The sequence below is a fragment of the Lacerta agilis genome, chromosome 11 (assembly GCF_009819535.1).
Source record: "Lacerta agilis isolate rLacAgi1 chromosome 11, rLacAgi1.pri, whole genome shotgun sequence".
Classification (NCBI taxonomy): Eukaryota; Metazoa; Chordata; class Lepidosauria; order Squamata; family Lacertidae; genus Lacerta; species Lacerta agilis.
The window spans coordinates 53365536-53383693 of record NC_046322.1 but is presented as its reverse complement, the minus strand read 5'-3'; the positions used below and the strand labels follow the sequence as shown (position 1 = coordinate 53383693).

General features: G+C 44.9%; 2 protein-coding genes across 2 annotated transcripts in view; both read right to left on the bottom strand.

The window, feature by feature from the left end:
• The window catches only part of CDC14B (cell division cycle 14B), a 49245-nt gene extending 44066 nt beyond the window's left edge, over positions 1-5179 (bottom strand). Inside the window, exon 1 of the mRNA XM_033163907.1 lies at positions 5002-5179. Within this exon, the coding sequence (XP_033019798.1) occupies positions 5002-5179 (178 nt within the window). The remainder of the gene's footprint in view (positions 1-5001) is intronic.
• A 3916-nt stretch (positions 5180-9095) lies between these two features.
• On the bottom strand, positions 9096-17849 carry PRXL2C (peroxiredoxin like 2C). Its single transcript, XM_033164594.1, has 6 exons — positions 17643-17849; positions 16317-16385; positions 15516-15569; positions 13815-13920; positions 12703-12834; positions 9096-9483 (listed from the first exon to the last, which is right to left on the bottom strand). The coding sequence occupies exons 1-6, from the start codon at positions 17832-17834 to the stop codon at positions 9356-9358; spliced, it is 681 nt and encodes a 226-aa protein (XP_033020485.1). The 5' UTR covers positions 17835-17849; the 3' UTR covers positions 9096-9355.
• Positions 17850-18158: the final 309 nt, after the last annotated feature.

The window sequence follows — 18158 nt, the reverse complement described above, 5'->3', positions numbered from 1 at the left end:
CCAGCTTTCATTTTCTGCAGCCAAAGTAGCATCTTTAGATGCCAAGTGCTGCAGATTAGCCTCTTAGAAGCATCCCCTTCGAAAAGCTAAACAACTGGGGTTGCTTTGTGTACCCAGTTATAGGGAAAAAAACTATTGATTGATTGATTGTCAGAGGGATCTTTTCAGAGAATGTCTGGGTTGCACATGACTGACATTTCATCACAAAGTTATAGGCGGAGCAGTTCATGAGACTTCCTTGGAGGTTTCAGAGATTGGATGGCCATCTGTCTTGGGTGCTTTAGCTGAGATTCCTGCATTGCAGGGGTTTGGATTAGATGACCCTTGGGTCTCTTCCAACTCAAAGATTCTACGATTCTATGACTTCATTTAATAAACCAAGATGCCACAGGCAAGAACCCAGCCTTAGGGGTAAAGTTGAACTTGGGGTTGAACTCAGAAGTTCTAAAATAAATGTGGAAAGGGAACCTGCATGCCCTGATTATTTATAGTCTATCAGCAAGATGCCCTTGCCCCCACAGCTGAAAGGGAAAAGGCTCGACTTTCCAAAAACAGCAAAATAAGTATTGATAAATTTAGGCAGTTGGGTACCGTTTCATTTACAGAGCAAGATTCTTCTTTTGCATCAGATTTGTTATTTGATTCTGGAATAACCTATGTCAAGGAGCACGCTGCTGAGTGACATGTACTGGGATTATCACGGAGATACATTTTAGGGCTTTCCCTGTCCATCATTGCAATCTTCTATTACCAGCTCAACACAAAGAAAAATCAGAGACATGTTTTCAGGACATGTGCAAAGTTCCAGCTGTACTGAGCTTTTTTTTTGTAACATTTATTCTGACACAGAAGCAATCAGAGTGAATTTAACTCTACACACATAAGAGAGCCATGCATTACTTAGGCTCTCCCAAGCTGAACAAAATCCACTAGCTATGTACTGTGGCCTGCCAAAGGATTTGGCACACAGATATACAATATTTTTCTTTTTCTTTTTTTGTGTGATGTGAAATAAGCGGCAAAATGGGCATACAGTCTGCTGTGTGGCATGTTGATCACAACTTATAATGCCTGGGTTTTTCCAAAAATTGTTTTGGGAATTCAATTCACAGTCTGTTACTTATTGTTGTTACTAACCATTTATGCAGCATCACTTTTCAGAGGTAATGTGCTTTACAGTTACCTCCCATATGCCTTGCATCCCTTTTCAGAAAGTGAGTAACATTCCTCTTCTATGGATGGACAACTGAAGTGGAGAGACCTAACCAAGGCAGTGTTTACTTCAGTTTTCAGATATCATGGGCTGGATCCAGATAATTCTGCACACAGAACAGGGCTTTTCTTACTTTAGCTCCCTGCTACTCCTAAGGGTTGGGGGTACCTATCCAGAATGGCATGGGATCAGGTTCTAGAGGGAAAATCTGCAGAAATAAAGGCAATCCCCGCCCTGTGTGGGGGAAAACTGCCATTGATTCATGCAAGCAGACCTTTGGGCCTGTTCTCATGAGTCTAAACTTTCACACATGTGTATTACTTTCAGAGTTTCACTGAAATGACTGTAATTGAAGGCTCAATACAGCTGAATGTGTGTTAGCATCCAATTTAAATTAAAATTAGCTTCTTTATTTTGATTTTTTTAAAAAATCCACTCCATTCTGTGCAGATAAATTATGTATGCATCAGATCAGGACAATACACAGCGTTTCCAGGAAAAAAGCTGGAGGAAAAAGAAAGCAGATCAATCAAATAAACCAGAGATGCTGTTCAGTAGTAGTGTGTTGGCGGCCTTAGATGATTGCCCATCTTTCCAGCATGACAGGCTGAGTGACACAGAAGAGCAACCTTGTGAGTGAAAAAGAACCTTGAGTGTTATTCAACTCCAGAACCCTGCCTCAGCCTTTGTCTCCTTAAAATACGCTTTGTTACAATGATCAGAATGTAGATTTAATTTTTTTTATCATGAGCTTTCTATACGTACTACCCTTCAGCAAAAATGGCCATAGGGTGGTTTACAAAAACAAGGTAGTGTGAAAACAATAAAGCCTAAGAAATAGAAACAAAAAATAATAATTCTCATCAGTTACGTAATTTACAGCATTATGAAAAGGGGATTTCCAATCTCTCAGCCTCTAAAAGCCCGGCGAAAAGGTGTTTGTTTACCTGGCTTCTGAAAGAACATAAGGGAGGGCATTCTACAGAGTATAGTTTTTGTAGATGTATTATATTATCATACTGTAGGCATAATTTTATGTGCGAACATATATACACAATAAAATGTTGAAATCTAAAACACGCAAAGGAGAAACATGTTGTGATTCATAAGATTAAGGCATCTCTTAACTAGAAAAAAGGAATTGCAACCTAGCATCGCTTCAGAATATTCACACTGATGTGATAGCCTGTGTAGTGTCATATTGTAATATACCTATGGTATATCTACAAGTGGAAATGTTTACCTGGATACTGCCCCAGCCAACAACTAGTGCAGGGACTTTTAGCTATGCAACGTCCTGATCCTTTTCTCTCCTCTCTCCATGCAACCCCTAAATCTGTTCTGGGTCCCCCACCACCACCTTCAACCCACCAGACTTAGGGGTCACTCAAAAGTCTTTGTGCTAGCGGAACTGTTTAGTTGGATACTGTCCCTGGGTTTGGATCATTGCTCAGCCACGAAACTCCCTGGGTGATGTTGGGCAAGTCAATTGTTTCAGACTAACCTACCTGACAGGGTTGTTGAGCAGATGAAATGGGGAGTAGGGAGAACTATGTATGCCACTTTGAGCTTCTTGGAGGACAGATAAGCTTTACATGTAATAATGAATAAATAAATAATAATATACTGTACTGAGAAGCTTAGAACCACTGCATTACTCGGAAGAGTGCTACAGAGTGCTTCCCACCGTAATGATCACCAAGGTGAACAAGGGTCTGGAAACCAAGCATTATGAGGAATGGTTGAAGGAGCTGGCTATGGTAAGCCTGGAAGAGAGAAGACTGAGAGGAGATATAATAGCCATATCCAAATATCTAAAGGGCTGCCACAAGGAAGATGGAGCAAGCTTGTTTTATCCTGCTCTGGGGGGTAGGACTCAAACCAATGGCTGCAAATTACAATAATAATAATTTATTTATTCCCCAGCCACTCTTGGCAGCTTCCAACCGAATATTAAAAACAATACAGCATCAAACATTAAAAACTTCCCTAAACAGGGCCGCCTTCAGTTGCCTTTTAAAAGTAAAACAGTTGCTTATTGCCTTGACATCTGGTGGGAGGGTGTTCCACAGGGCTGGCGCCACTACTGAGAAGGCCCTCCACCTGGTTCCCTGTAACTTGGCTTCTCGCAGCGAGGGAACTGCCAGAAGGCCCTCGGCGCTGGACCTCAGTGTCTGGGCTGGACAATGGGGGTGGAGACGCTCCTTCAGGTATACTGGGCCGAGGCCGTTTAGGGCTTTAAAGGTCAGCACCAACACTTCGAAAAGGAGATTCTGACTAAATGTGGCCAGCTGTCATGGATGCTTTAGCTGAGATTCCTGCATTGCAGGGGGTGGACTAGATGACTGCAGGGGTTATCTTCCAACTCCACAATTCTATAAAGCAGGGAGCTAGTGGCAAAGCAACTTGAGGGTCCTTTTGCCCATGATTTGTATCACCAGGGCAGTTTTGAGTCATGTTAAGCTTCCTGTACAAAAGGTAGAGAGGAAAACAAGCATCCATTGAACAGGCAACAATAAAGAAGTATTGTTTATCCCACACAGGCATACCGACTCTGAGGAGGCAGCAATTTCCCACAAGGGCTCATAACTAGCAGCAGGGGGGGGGGGAGAAACATTTCCCTCGACTCTCTATCTCTATACAATGCACAGAATTGTAAGGTTTGATCAGAAATCAGGATAACATATGAACCACGAAACACCGGGGTGGCGGCGGAGGATAACATCTGACCTATTCGCATTCGGAGGCAAAAAAAACCAACGACACCGCGATTATTGAGAGGGGGGGTGGCCCAATGGGGATAAGGAGCTTTCTCGTGCATCAGATTTTCAATCCAGACTTCGCAGCCCTATCCTCATGGGACAAGGACAAAACTCGCGACTGGATTCTTGCTAGGGACGCTGCCCTTGATCAAGAACTATCTAATGGCCCACTATCTGAGTGATCTGCTGGATCCTACGCTGAGAAGGGCCTTTACACTGGCTCGATTCCATGCCATCCCCACAGCATTCCTACAGGGTGTATTTTCCAATACCCCTCTGGATCTTCGACTCTGCCCGTGCAACAATGGTGAGATAGAGGACTTTATTCCTTTCTTCCTCTACTGCCCACTATATGCCTCAATAAGATCCAGGCTTCTCTCTCTAATCCCGCCGACTATCGCCAGGGACGTTGACCGCATGAAATATCTACTGGTGGATGCCAACCCCTTGGTTTCACGTGGAGTGGCCATCTACATATTACAGGCCCTGAAACTCAGGACCACCTTTTTGGCCAACTTCCCTTAGCCTTAGTCTTATGTATATTCCCAACATGGAGAACTGTCGTCACGCCTGCTAGTGCTTTTTATTTTTATTTTGTTTTAACCTGTTCGATTTTACTCCCAATTGTTTTAACTGTTGTATTCTCTGTATAATCGTGTCAGGCTACTGCCTGGTCTTTTACTATGTGCTATGGCCATAGGGCTAATGCAATAAATAAATAAATTGATTGATTGCAATCCCAAGGGGTCGTGGGAAGCCCCGCAACGTTTGGAAACGCGAACGAACCGCCAGGCGTTGTTTATCCCGCACCTCGGCAGCTGCCAACGCTGCGCATCTGGGGCGAGAAAGCTGCGCCGCGCAGCAGAAACTCGGCGGCAACGCGGGAGGCTTATTTCCAAGCGAGGGAGGCTGGGAGGAACTTGGCGGCGGCTGCTCTCCGCCGGCGCGGATCTGCAAGTTGCCCACCAGTGCGATCGGTTGGGAAAACACGAGCACGCCCCCCTCGCCGATCCGCGCGCCCCTCACCTGTGATCTGCAGGTAGAGCTCTCGCCGGAGGGGCCGCGGCGCTTGCTCGTCGCCCTCCAGCACCGCGGGCAGCGTGGCCGTGCTGCGCGTCTTCTTGACGGCCGGCGGCGGCGTGTCCGGCAGGGTGGCCGGGGCCGAGTTTCGCCGGCCCCCCGCCGCCGAGGTCTTCCGCTTCATGGCGGCGGAGGCGGCAGCGGCGGAGGAGGAGGCGGCAGGGCACCGGCGCTCATCCCCGCCGCTTACCACCCCCCTCGCGGGGCTCACGCAGCCCAGCGGGAGCAGGAGGCAGCGGGCGGCGGGACGCGGCGGCGGCGGCGGACGTCTCGGCCACAAGCGCCGCGGCCCCGCTCTGCTCGGGCCGCCGCTGCTCCTTCTGCTGCAGCTCCCGCGCTCGGGCGCCGCTCCCTCCTCATTCGGGCGCTCCCTCCGCCCGCCCGGCGCTCATTGGGCCGGGCGGCGTGACGCCACAATCCCTTAGCCTCGGCCCCGGTGATGTCATAGTGAGAGAGGCCTGAGCACCTGCGTCGCGCGGGGGGGGGGGGCGAGGGCAGCGCAAGGCGACAAAGGCCTCGACGTTCCTCTCTTTCTTTTCTTTTCTTTTTTTTTTACAAAAATTTTATTGGTTTTCCACAAAAACACAGAGACAATACAAAACACAAATACAACATACAACAATTACAAACAAACCTAAACATAAGTAAATCTAAGCAGGAACACCAACATCCCTTTACTTGTTACAAAAAAAAAAAAATTCTTGTTTCGAATCTTCTTGGGGTGACTTCCCCCGTTTTCTCTCCTTTGCTTTCAATGCTAATTTACTTTAATAACATCCATCTTTAAATTTAAAATCCATTATCATTATCCATTATCATTAACATAGCCAAATATACTTCTTTACATTTGATTAACCTTATAATACAACATATTACTTCTTGAATCAATTCTTAAATCTTATTTACCTAAACTTCTGCTGACAATCATTCAGATATCTCTTCTCTAGTTCGAAAATCCTAAAAACTTAACATCTTATAATACAACATAATACTTCTTAGATCAAATCTTAAATCTTATTTTACTTAAACTGCTGCTGATAATCAATCACATATCTCTTCACTAGTTCAAAATCATAAAATCTTAACACGCTATCTTCAGGGTACCATAGAGCCGTCCTAATTATAATTATAATTCTATCATTTTCACCCTATCCTCTCTTTCTGTCCACGGATTTGTATAGAAACCTATTGGCTGGCGTCCTGGCGACCAAAAAAAAATCATATATAATTGTCGCGTTGGAAGGGTTCCCCCCTCCAAGGGTCATCCAGTCCAACCCCCTGCAATGCAGGAATCTCAGCTAAACGGAAGAGGCAGAAATGGGCCTAGTGCAGGAGTAGTGCCCTCCAGATGTTTTGGGACTACAACTCCCATCATCCCTAGCTAACAGGACCAGTGGTCAGGGATGATGGGAGTTGTAGTCCCAAAACATCTGGAGGCATAAGCTGTCAAGTTTTTCCTTTTTTTAAAGTGAAATTCCCTTATTCCGAATAGGATTCCTCGCAAGAAAAGGGAAACGTTGGACAGCTATGTCTGGAGGGCAGAGTTTGGCCTAGATGGACTCAACCACTTTGTTGGCTGCCAGTTTCTAAGCTACATGGCACCTTTCTTCATTCCGAGTCTTCATGGCAGACATCCATGAGACATCCTTCAGCACAGGACATTTCGCAAATACAATTGGGGGGACGGGACGGGACCATAAATCAGACACACTGTAAATGCCCTTCTCCCCCTTCTCATACATTACCTTATTTTAATCACAACTACTTTATCCTTTCAATACATCACAATTTACGAATGGTCCCACATCTCATGGATCAAAAGTAGATTTATCATCAGTCCTCAGGAGGCCTGCTCAAGTCAGTGGCCCAGCAAGCCAAGTGCAATAGAAAAGGGGCACAACTGACCTATTTTTGCTGGCTGCCTGGGGTTGCAAAATCAGGGAGGTGGTTAAGCATATGGTAGGTGGCCACAATCCAAGGCTGGCGACTTACATTGATTGGTAAGTCACACCTTGTGTAGGCAGTCTCGTGTGCATGCAGTCCTGATGTACATTTGTTTTTGTACACAAGAAATGACTTCATGCAGAGCCTGTGGGTTTTGTGAATTTGTTAAGTTCTGTGGCTGTGACCCAGATAGGATGCTTTAACCATTTCATGACTAGTTTCACAATACGTTCTAGCATTCGGATTTATTTTTGGTTGCCGTACATTTTGGAGTCTTTGACCTGATTCAGTAGGCTCTTCTTGTCCATGGTCTTCGTGTCACAAACAAGGCATCAGCCTGAATTGTTCATAGCTTGCCCTCCATTCCTCCTATTCGTAAGCACACCAACATATAATGCTTACTCTCCATGCTTCCTTTTAGGGTATGCCTGCCATCTGCTGGATATTAAAATGCTATGTTTTCATTCATATTTCATATTTGAAATCATATTTCATATTTGAAGATCATAGGTTTGATCTTCTTGCATATGAAATATGCAAGAAGATCAAACCTATCCATTCTCAAAGAAATCAGCCCTGAGTGCTCACTAGAAGGACAGATCCTGAAGTTGAGGCTCCAGTACTTTGGCCACCTCATGAGAAGAGAAGACTCCCTGGAAAAGACCCTGATGTTGGGAAAGATGGAGGGCACAAGGAGAAGGGGACGACAGAGGATGAGATGGTTGGACAGTGTTCTCGAAGCTACTAACATGAGTTTGGCCAAACTGCGAGAGGCAGTGAAGGATAGGCGTGTCTGGCGTGCTCTGGTCCATGGGGTCACGAAGAGTCGGACACGACTGAACGACTGAACAACAACAACAACAAATGTTTTCATCTCATTTTCAAGCATCAGAGTTTAAAAATTTAAACATAAATGCTGCAAGGATAACGATGCTTGTTAAAGCAAAAATGAAAATGAGAAGCAGTCTTGTGGCATCTTAAGGAACAGAGCAAACTTCATCAGATGCAGAATAAAAAATAAAATAAATCCTTCCAGTAGCACCTTAGAGACCAACTAAGTTTGTTCTTGGTATGAGCTTTTGTGTGCATGCACACGAAAGCTCATACCAAGAACAAACTTAGTTGGTCTCTAAGGTGCTACTGGAAGGATTTATTTTTTATTTTGTTTTGACCATTGTATTTTGTTGGAAGCCGCCCAGAGTGGCTGGGGGAACCCAGTCAGATGGGTGGCATATACATCATAAATCATATTATTATTATCATCCTTTTCTGCAGGCAGCAAAATTCACTTTACTGTATTGCTGTATGGGTGCTCCATCTTCACTTCATGTAAAGTAGTGAGAGAGGGCACTGCCTCATTGCTGCACGTTACTGACAGCAATGTAAATAGAAGGGGAAATGCTGTTTAATATGTAGTGAAAAATCAGGCCTCAGGTCTCAAACAGCACCCCTCTCAAGTAAAAACTGAATAACAAGATTTATTCCACACATGGCATGCATATTTTGTGCTATCCTTCCTTGTATTTTCCATGGCGAATCCACACATTATTTTGTATCGAACCCTCTAGAGACCAAATTGGGCAAAAGGTATGAAAGTTTGTAGCCCTAAACGCTTACATGCAGTACAATATTTGATGTTACAGGTTTTCCTATCCCACTCCACCCCCCAATGCAGAAGTTTTAACTCAAGGTCTGGAAGTAATTCCCTATATCGTTCTGGGGGACAGGACACAAATTTACTTTTCTTTGCACGTTTCAGTTCCTCACCGCCTATCAGGTGGCATTCAATTAAATTCTATTCAGAGCAGACAAATTAGTTCATTTCTTAGAATTTACTCTGAATAAAACTTAGTTGTCTGCCACCCATTGAGTCCATGTCAATATTCTTGAAGAGGATTGCAGAGTCGCCACCACTGGGTCCATCATCATAACCATTTTGTTTTGACTCATCAAAGAAGCTGTTTTAAAGACAGTAGAAATTTACATTTTTATTTAATCTGTAAAAAAAAGTCATTTTATTAAGTCACTGTGAGACAGGGGTTAAGAAGACAGAACTCACTAATAATAATAAAGGTTGTGATGGAATAAAACCTATACACTGTGTATGCCAAGTATATTTTTATGCACGTTTAAACATCACTTTTTTTTTGTTAAACACATCACAACTTAACTTTGTGTTCAATGAAACAATAAAGTGTGAAGTCCATTTTTACCCACCGGAAACCGAACTATTCAGTAGCCAGGGATCTCCCAATGTTACAGTAACCTCATCCAAAGTTATTTGCTGAACACACTGTTGCCATGTATTGTATCATTTAACTCGCTCCCTGGATTTTTTTTTCTTCTTTTGACAAAGTCACACGTCAATAATTGGAGGTCTGTTGGTGAAGTTTACTGCTTGAACTCCAGCAAGTTGCAAAACAGTGTTAATGGGAACATGGTCCAACCTGTTGTCGTCAAGGTGCACATGGTGGATTTCATCCCCTGGAGGAAAAATTAAGCCTATTACTGTCTATCTACAAAATATTGCTGTCAATATTCACAATCACCTATCTTTTCAGTCAATGTGGTCTGGTGCCTTGGGTGTTGGATATAGGAACTGGTTGTTCATATTCTATATCAGCTATGGATTATATTTTTTGGGGGGGGGGGGTTGCTTTCCAGATGACAAAGTCTCATTTACTGATTACTATACAGTGGTACCTCGACTTACGAGCGACTCGACTTCCGTATTTTTCGACTTCCGACTGACCTCCGGAAGCGAAAAAATGGCCGCTGCTTCTGAGATTTTCGACTTACGAAGGGAAAGCAGCGGCACGATACCTTGACTTACGAAATTTTGAATGCGGTTTTCTCGACTTACGATTCCCCCCCCCCCGTTCCGAGGTGGCGCATTTGACTTACGAAGATTTCGACTTACGAGCGCGCCTTTGGAACAGATTACTTTCGTAAGTCGGGGTACCACTGTACTCCGATTATGCTACAGGGGAAAGAAATTGAGATTAACTGTTGTTACATCAGCACAATGACCATCATATATGTGCTCAAACTAGGAGCGGAGGGGAGAAACCAGAAAAGTTCCAAACAGCACAAAACACCCCCCCTCCAATAACCACAGAAACACCACCAAAGCCCACCAGTCAAGGACTGTGTTTTGATGACACCCACATGCAACCCACTCACAACAACGAACTCGCAGCAATGTAGACATGTCCCCAGCACAATTCCCTGCACCACAAAACAGGAGGTTTTCTCCCGCTGCTGCAAGTTCAAATCTCCCCCAGCTGGAGAGCTCGGTTTGAGCGTAGTGCTGATTAATGCCAAACTTGCAGGCAGGGCCGTCTTTTCCATTTGGCTGAGTGGCGCAATGCGCCATGGCGCCCGCCCAGCAGAGGGTCCGCCGCCCTCCGCCGACTCAGAAGTCTCCTCCATAGCTGTCAAGTTCTCCCTTATTTTAAGGGAAATTCCATTATGCTGAATAGGCTTCCTCGTGAGAAAAGGTAAAACTTGACAGCTATGGTCTCCTCGGGTCTCCTCAGAGGAGGCACCACGCTGAAAGCCCTACAGAGCAGCGCCTGGCGCTGGCCACAGGCAGGGAGAGGATGGGAAGGAGGCAGGCGAGCAAACAAGTGGAGGAGGAAGGGAAGGAGAGAAGCAAAAGCTCCCTCAACTCAGGGCCCAAACCCTGGAACCCACAGGGTTAAAAAAGAGCGATCCCCTGTGTGCTCATGATTTCGCTCCGCCCCCGGTGCTTTGTCCCATTTCCGCCACAGGAAAGCCTGTATTCCCTGCGTCTGCGGCTGAGTGTGGGGAGGGCTGTGTACTGTTGGGTGAGCATTTTTATTAAATCCCCCACCCGCCAATAACTCAACAACTTTGCGCTCTTTCCCCTGTTGTTGTTGTTGTTGTTGTTCAGTCGTTCAGTCGTGTCCGACTCTTCGTGACCCCATGGACTAGAGCACGCCAGGCACGCCTATCCTTCACTGCCTCTCGCAGTTTGGCCAAACTCATGTTAGTAGCTTCGAGAACACTGTCCAACCATCTCATCCTCTGTCGCCCCCTTCTCCTTGTGCCCTCCATCTTTCCCAACATCTGGATCTTTTCCAGGGAGTCTTCTCTTCTCATGAGGTGTCCAAAGTACTGGAGCCTCAACTTCAGGATCTGTCCTTCTAGTGAGCACTCAGGGCCGATTTCCTTGAGAATGGATAGGTTTGATCTTCTTGCAGTCCATGGGACTCTCGAGAGTCTCCTCCAGCACCATAATTCAAAAGCATCAATTCTTCGGCGATCAGCCTTCTTGATGGTCCAGCTCTCACTTCCGTACATTACTGTACATTTCCGTACACTTCTTTTCCCTAACAGAAGCTTAAAAACTCTTGCTAATCCCTGCCACATGCAACCCACTCACAAGAACTAACTTGCAGCAATGGAGGCATGTCCCTGCACCACAAAACAGGAGGTTTCCTCCCACTGCTGCAAGTTCAAATCTCCCCCAGCTGGAGAGCTCAGTTGGTTCGAGCGCAGTGCTGTTTTAACGCCAAGCTTGCAGGTTTGATCCATGCAAGGGACAGCTGTATATTCCTGCAGTGTGGGGGGTTGGACTTCCAGCTATCGAGCATCATTTCTTGAGCACAGCACATTAAGGGAAGGAAGGAGAGGCCACATGACAAAATAACCGCATAGCACCAGGGTCCAAGTCAGAAAGAAGACCCATTAATGCCATGATAGTTGTGAAGTGAGGAGGAATTAAAGAACCTTTTAATGAGGGTGAAAGAGGAGAGTGCAAAATATGGTCTGAAGCTCAACATAAAAAAAACTAAGATCATGGCCATTGGTCCCATCACCTCCTGGCAAATAGAAGTGGAAGAAATGGAGGCAGTGAGAGATTTCACTTTCTTGGGCTCCATGATCACTGCAGATGGTGACAGCAGTCGTGAAATTAAAAGACGCCTGCTTCTTGGGAGAAAAGCAATGACAAACCTAGACAGCATCTTAAAAAGCAAAGACATCACCTTGCCGACAAAGGTCCGTATAGTTAAAGCTATGGTTTTCCCAGTAGTAATGTACGGAAGTGAGAGCTGGACCAATAAGAAGGCTGATCGCCGAAGAATTGATGCTTTTGAATTATGGTGCTGGAGGAGACTCTTGAGAGTCGCATGGACTGTAAGAAGATCAAACCTATCCATTCTTAAAGAAATCAGCCCTGAGTGCTCACTAGAAGGACAGATCCTGAAGTTGAGGCTCCAGTACTTTGGCCACCTCATGAGAAGGGAAGACTCCCTGGAAAAGACCCTGATGTTGGGAAAGATGGAGGGCACAAGGAGAAGGGGACGACAGAGGATGAGATGGTTGGACAGTGTTCTCGAAGCTACTAACATGAGTTTGGCCAAACTGCGAGTGGCAGTGAAGGATAGGCGTGCCTGGCGTGCTCTGGTCCATGGGGTCACGAAGAGTCGGACACGACTGAACGACTGAACAACAACAACAACAGTTGTGAAGTGGGGAGGGCACAGATTGGCTGCTGTCCCTCCACCCATTAAAAGCTGCTCACTCTGGCGGTAGCATGCTTATCTGCTAAGTGTGAGATCTCAATGGTATGAAGAAAGGGAGACAAGGGCTTGGCCACTTTTCACCAGTATATCCAGGAGAACAAATACACCATGTAAGCATAACCAAGGCAAAGGTTAATTTTAACAAACTTACCTGGACCTAAAATCAAAGTGCCCCCTTGCTGAGCTGGATCTCCTTGGAAATCAAATGCCGGGCTCGTCATTGCTCTCCACATGCTCTTAATGCTTCCCGATAGCAGGTTGGATTTTACATGAGGACTTTGCCCTGAAATGGTATGATATAGTGTGATATAGAAGAGTAAGCGTATTTTGCATGAGAAATTAAGTTTGCTCTGCAGATCTTGCAAGCATACCTGGCTACAATCTTTGCATGGTTTTGTGCAAGTCAGTCAGCTGGAATTAATAGACCTAACGGCAACTACTGGTAAATGTGCTTAGGAGAGAGCAGGCCATTTGAGTATCCAATAAGAAAAGGAAAGTGATCGGACTGAGGAGGAAAAGCAGAAATTTCTCTACTCATAAACCAACAACAACAACGGACTTTTCCTTCTAAGGCCAGCTACCTTCCCACTCAAGCCTAACAATGCAAACCTGTCTTTGTGTTTACTCCGAAGTCCCAATGGGACTTACTTCCTACTAAGAGTTTAGGATTGCAGCCTTCCGCTCTTTTTCAATTTTCAAGTAGGGAGACTTATGCGAGAATGGGAATCTAATGCAGACTGTTAGAAAATGTATTATGCAAATTGTTTCTCTGTAAACCCTACAGTCCCAATGATTCACAGGGGAGCGAATCCAGACGCAAGATTATCACAAAGCACTGCAGCTATGAAGGGTCATTCTGCATATATTTAAGCTCTAATTGGATTGTCACGGACTGTGTTTTTTTCCCATTCAGTTGCTATTTAAGTCAAAGCTTAAAACACACCCACCCTTTACACGAGAAGTCACTGAAATCTCTTGTGATTTATCGTGAGATTTCAGTAAGATTTTGCGAGATTTCAGTGAGCTCTCACGAGAAACCAGTGCTGCTGCGCCAGGGGAGGCGGGGAGGTTCATGGGGGGTGTCTGTCAGGGTGCTGCCTTCGTGGGCTTCCACCACCTGAGGCAACTGCCTCAGCCCCTCATGGCTGGGTTGGCCCCACATCCACACCATATAGTTAAAGCACATTTAAGGGGGGAAATGCAAAAATGTATAAAACAGGATCTAAGATATGTTCTGCATTTACAATTGGTACCACAGCCTACCTGATGTTGCAGATGCTTCACCCCTTTTCATGCCAAGTATCCTGTAGATTTCCCTTCCAGGATCCACATACATTTCATGAGGATAACCTGTCAAAGTGCAAAACGGCTGCAAGAAACATATGTAAATATCACAATAACACATTGGAAAGCTGCCCAGAGTGGCTGGGGCAACCCAGTCAGATGGGTGGGATTTAATAATAATAATAATAATAATTATCATTACTACTACTAACTACCTGGAAAATGAAGGCTGCACACGTATGGGGGGGTGAGACTTTCTCTGGAGTCAAAATGTTTAAGATTATGTTGTATGGATGTAGCCCTAGGCATACATGTTTGGAATGAACTGTCACTAAAATGAGTGGGACTCATTTCCAGGTCAGTGTATTTAGGACCAGAGTGTAATTCTGATTTTGAAAACCTTCGAGCTGCACACTTAAAACGCAGTTACAGGTAGGTAGCCGTGTTGGTCTGCCATAGTCAAAACAAAATAAAATAAAAAAATTCCTTCCCGTAGCACCTTAAGAGACCAACAAAGTTTGTTCTTGGTATGAGCTTTCGTGTGCATGCACACAGGCTTAGATGTGCATACAGTGGTGCCTCGCAAGACGGAATTAATTCGTTCCGCGAGTCGTTTCGTATTGCGAAAATTTCGTCTTGCGAAGCACGGTTTCCCATAGGAATGCATTGAAATTTAATTCCCATAGGAATGCATTGACATTTTTGTCTTGTGAAGCACGGCCATAGAAAAATTTGTCTTGCGAGTCACCTAAAAAATCGCAAAGCCCTTTCGTCTAGCGAGTTTTTCGTTGCGTGAAGCATTCGTCTTGTGAGGTACCACTGTATTCAAGTAAAGGTTCCTCTCTGGTGGCACTCTAGAGTGTTTCCCCTTAAAATAAGTCCACTGGACACCAATTGTCCTTATTCACATATATCTTAGTAATAATATATTAGACAAACAGGAGTGGTAACATCCATGCTACACATTTAAAGCACACTTGTGCCAACAGTCTTGGTTTCCTCCCAAAGGATCCTGGGAACTGTAGTTTGTTAAGGGTACTGGGGGTTGTTAGAACACCCCAAAAACTATTATTCCCAGCACCCTTAACAAACTACAGTTCCCATTATTCTTTGGAGGAAGTCGTGACTGTTCAAGTGGCATAGAGCGCTTTTAAATGTATCATGCAGATGTGAACATGGCTCGTATAACTTTTCTTTTTATTTACAGTATTTAAGTGCAAACCTATACATAGTTACTTGGGAGTAAAGCCACAAAGACTTACTTCTTAGTAGATATGCATGGGATTTCAGTATTATTTATAAACTTTAAATCCCACCTCATTGCCCAATACTCGAAGGCAGTTTTCAATTACAAAATAAAAATAACGTAATATCACAAAAGTAGCAAAAAAAAAAGTGTTCCACAGTTTGGGTGCCACCCGAAAAAACAACAACACTTCTCTGTGGTACCTTCCAAAGATGTGGGCACCTGGAGAAGGGTCTCTGATGCAGACATTATTTCGATCTGCTCCCAGGTATAGCTATGCCAGTTACATCAGCACCTACTTCACACTGGTTGTTAAGAGAAAGGGAAATGCACAAAACTCCATTTACCAGTTTGCTTCACTGTGCCTGCTCAGAGGTGAAGTGATCCGAGTTCAGAATATGCCAATAGAATAATTCCGACTTACGCAGACCTACCTTAATGTGATGGTGCGATGATTGTCCAATAACCACAAGTCTGACATTTGCATCCTAAATGGGGAAGGCGTCGGGGGGGAAACACACAAAAGTATATATAAATCTTTAAACTGCAGCTGGTACAGTACTTACAACACGATCATTGTGGTACGATAATAAATGCTTAAGGTGGACTTCACAACAGCTAGGCCATCAGAGATGCTCAAAATGGGATGATACAATGGCCATTTACAACGGTGCAAGAATCAGATAGGACGGCAGAAATGTTTTCGGATTGTGCAGCCAATTCTGGAATGCTATTAATTAGTGATTAGTTTTCTAGACTGGTAACCTTTTTAGTGCTGATTGCCACTATTTCTCTGTAACCCTGTACAGTGGAGCCCCCTGAGGGATTCCTGAAGCAATAGGCCCTTTCAGCTTTTTAAGAAATTGCCTCTTTACAGAAGAGGTTGTAGGCTGATGGTGGTCTACACATTTATCACAGGACTTTCCTCTGAAACCTCACCTGTCTGTCTGTCTGTCTGTCTGCCTGTCTTTCTTTTTTATTCTGTTATTATTAATATAACAAATTAGTGCATACGTATTCTTGCAAACCAAGAAGGAACTACTGTTTGCGACACTGATTCTTTGGCTTCCAGAGTGCTCAGCTGATAACTTAAAAAGAATGACAGAAAGCATGGAGGAGAACAAATTCATCACTGCATGCGTTATAAAGTAATTGAAGATATATGTAAGTGCAGTAAAATTGCCCTATATTGGACTTCACAATACTTTTTTTAAAAAAAACTTACCGGTACTTACTTGTAAAAATGTCTTGGGAATTTTGCCCAGATCTTCCACATATTCCTTACAGGCATAACACAAGAAATGCTGAAAAGAGACGATAAGGAGTGTTAGAACAACTGTAATAAAAGTAAAAAATAAAAAAATCCTTCCAGTAGCACCTTAGAGACCAACTGAGTTTGTTCTTGGTATGAGCTTTCGTGTGCATGCACACTTCTTCAGATACCTATCTGAAGAAGTGTGCATGCACACGAAAGCTCATACCAAGAACAAACTCAGTTGGTCTCTAAGGTGCTACTGGAAGGATTTTTTTATTTTTTATTTTGTTTTGACTATGGCAGACCAACACGGCTACCTACCTGTAACTGTAATAAAAGTGTCACGGTCTCAAAAAAAATTTTTTTTGGGGGGGAATAGGTAAGTACACTGAGGTTTTAATAGCATAGATCAGAAAGCCATCTATAGTGGAGTTGGCAGCTGGAGGTCTGGATGCATCACACTGCATTTAATGATTGTTTCATACCTGTTCACTCAAAGGTCTGAGCATCGAAAAACTAAAAGGAAGAAAAATCTTCTTTTGAGGGGAGGGCTAAGAGATAAAGATAATCATGTGCTTTCTGGGAGTTTTGTACACAGCCCATTATATTTTTTTCTTTTCTTTTCCAGAACAAAACCAGCAAGTCATTTATTTACTATCTGAATAAGTGTGCATGCACACGAAAGCTCATACCAAGAACAAACTCAGTTGGTCTCTAAGGTGCTACTGGAAAGAATTTTCTATTTTGTTTCGACTATGGCAGACCAACACGGCTACCCACCTGTAACAGAAAATCTCAGGTGAGTGAATTAAAATTCCTTTCATTTGGCAACAGCCCTGTTTAAAAGAGAAGCCCCACCCCTTCTTTACAATTATTGTTTCAGTCATGCACAAACGTGTTGCGATTGGATCCATTACAACCCGGGAAGTGTGATCAAGATAAGATTTCTTTCCTCTTGGGGCAACCTTTAGTTATCAGCCAGTCCACTGAAGTATTAAGAGCGCAGCGCTATCGAAGCGCGATCCTTTGCCATGCGTCTACGGAGGGGGAAAAAGCCCTGCTGAATTCAACAGGGCTGAATCCAAGGTAAATGGGGTTAAGAATTCCTGCCTAAAATGAATGTGCATCGGACGGCCCGGTTTCCTCCAAGGCCTCGGCTGCAATCCGGACTGCGATCGCAGCTTCCGATTTCCTGTTTGCAAGAGGAAACGAAAGTCTTTCCCAAATAAAATGCAAGACTTTTTAAATTCCCTTTAAAACGAAGCACTTTTTTTTGGGGGGGGGGGATTCTCCAACCCCATCTCACCCGCACAAACACAACGATCGCCTTCCGCTCCCGGTACAGGGATCCGAAGGGAAGCGCTTTCCCGGCCGCGTCCACCACCAGGCGCCGGGCGGCGTCTCGCAGCTCCACGGGCGCCTCGGCGAGTTGGGGAACCCGGACGCCCACTTGGAGCGTGACCGGCGGCGGAGCCCTCGGGGCGCCATGGCCCGCCATGCTGGGACCCCGGGAAGGGAGGCGGAGGCCGGCCGGGGCGGAGAGCCTGAACTCCTTCCCTTGTTTTGGGCTGGGGAACTCCGCCCAGAGGAGGGCAGGGAAGGCATGGGGCGCTTCGGCGCGTTCTCATCCGCGCTGGCTCATTCTCCTGGCGGAAGAAATGGCTAGCCGCAGGAGCGTGTTGTTGTTGTTCAGTCGTTCAGTCGTGTCCGACTCTTCGTGACCCCATGGACCAGAGCACGCCAGGCACGCCTATCCTTCACTGCCTCTCGCAGTTTGGCCAAACTCATGCCAGTCGCTTCAAGAACACTGTCCAACCATCTC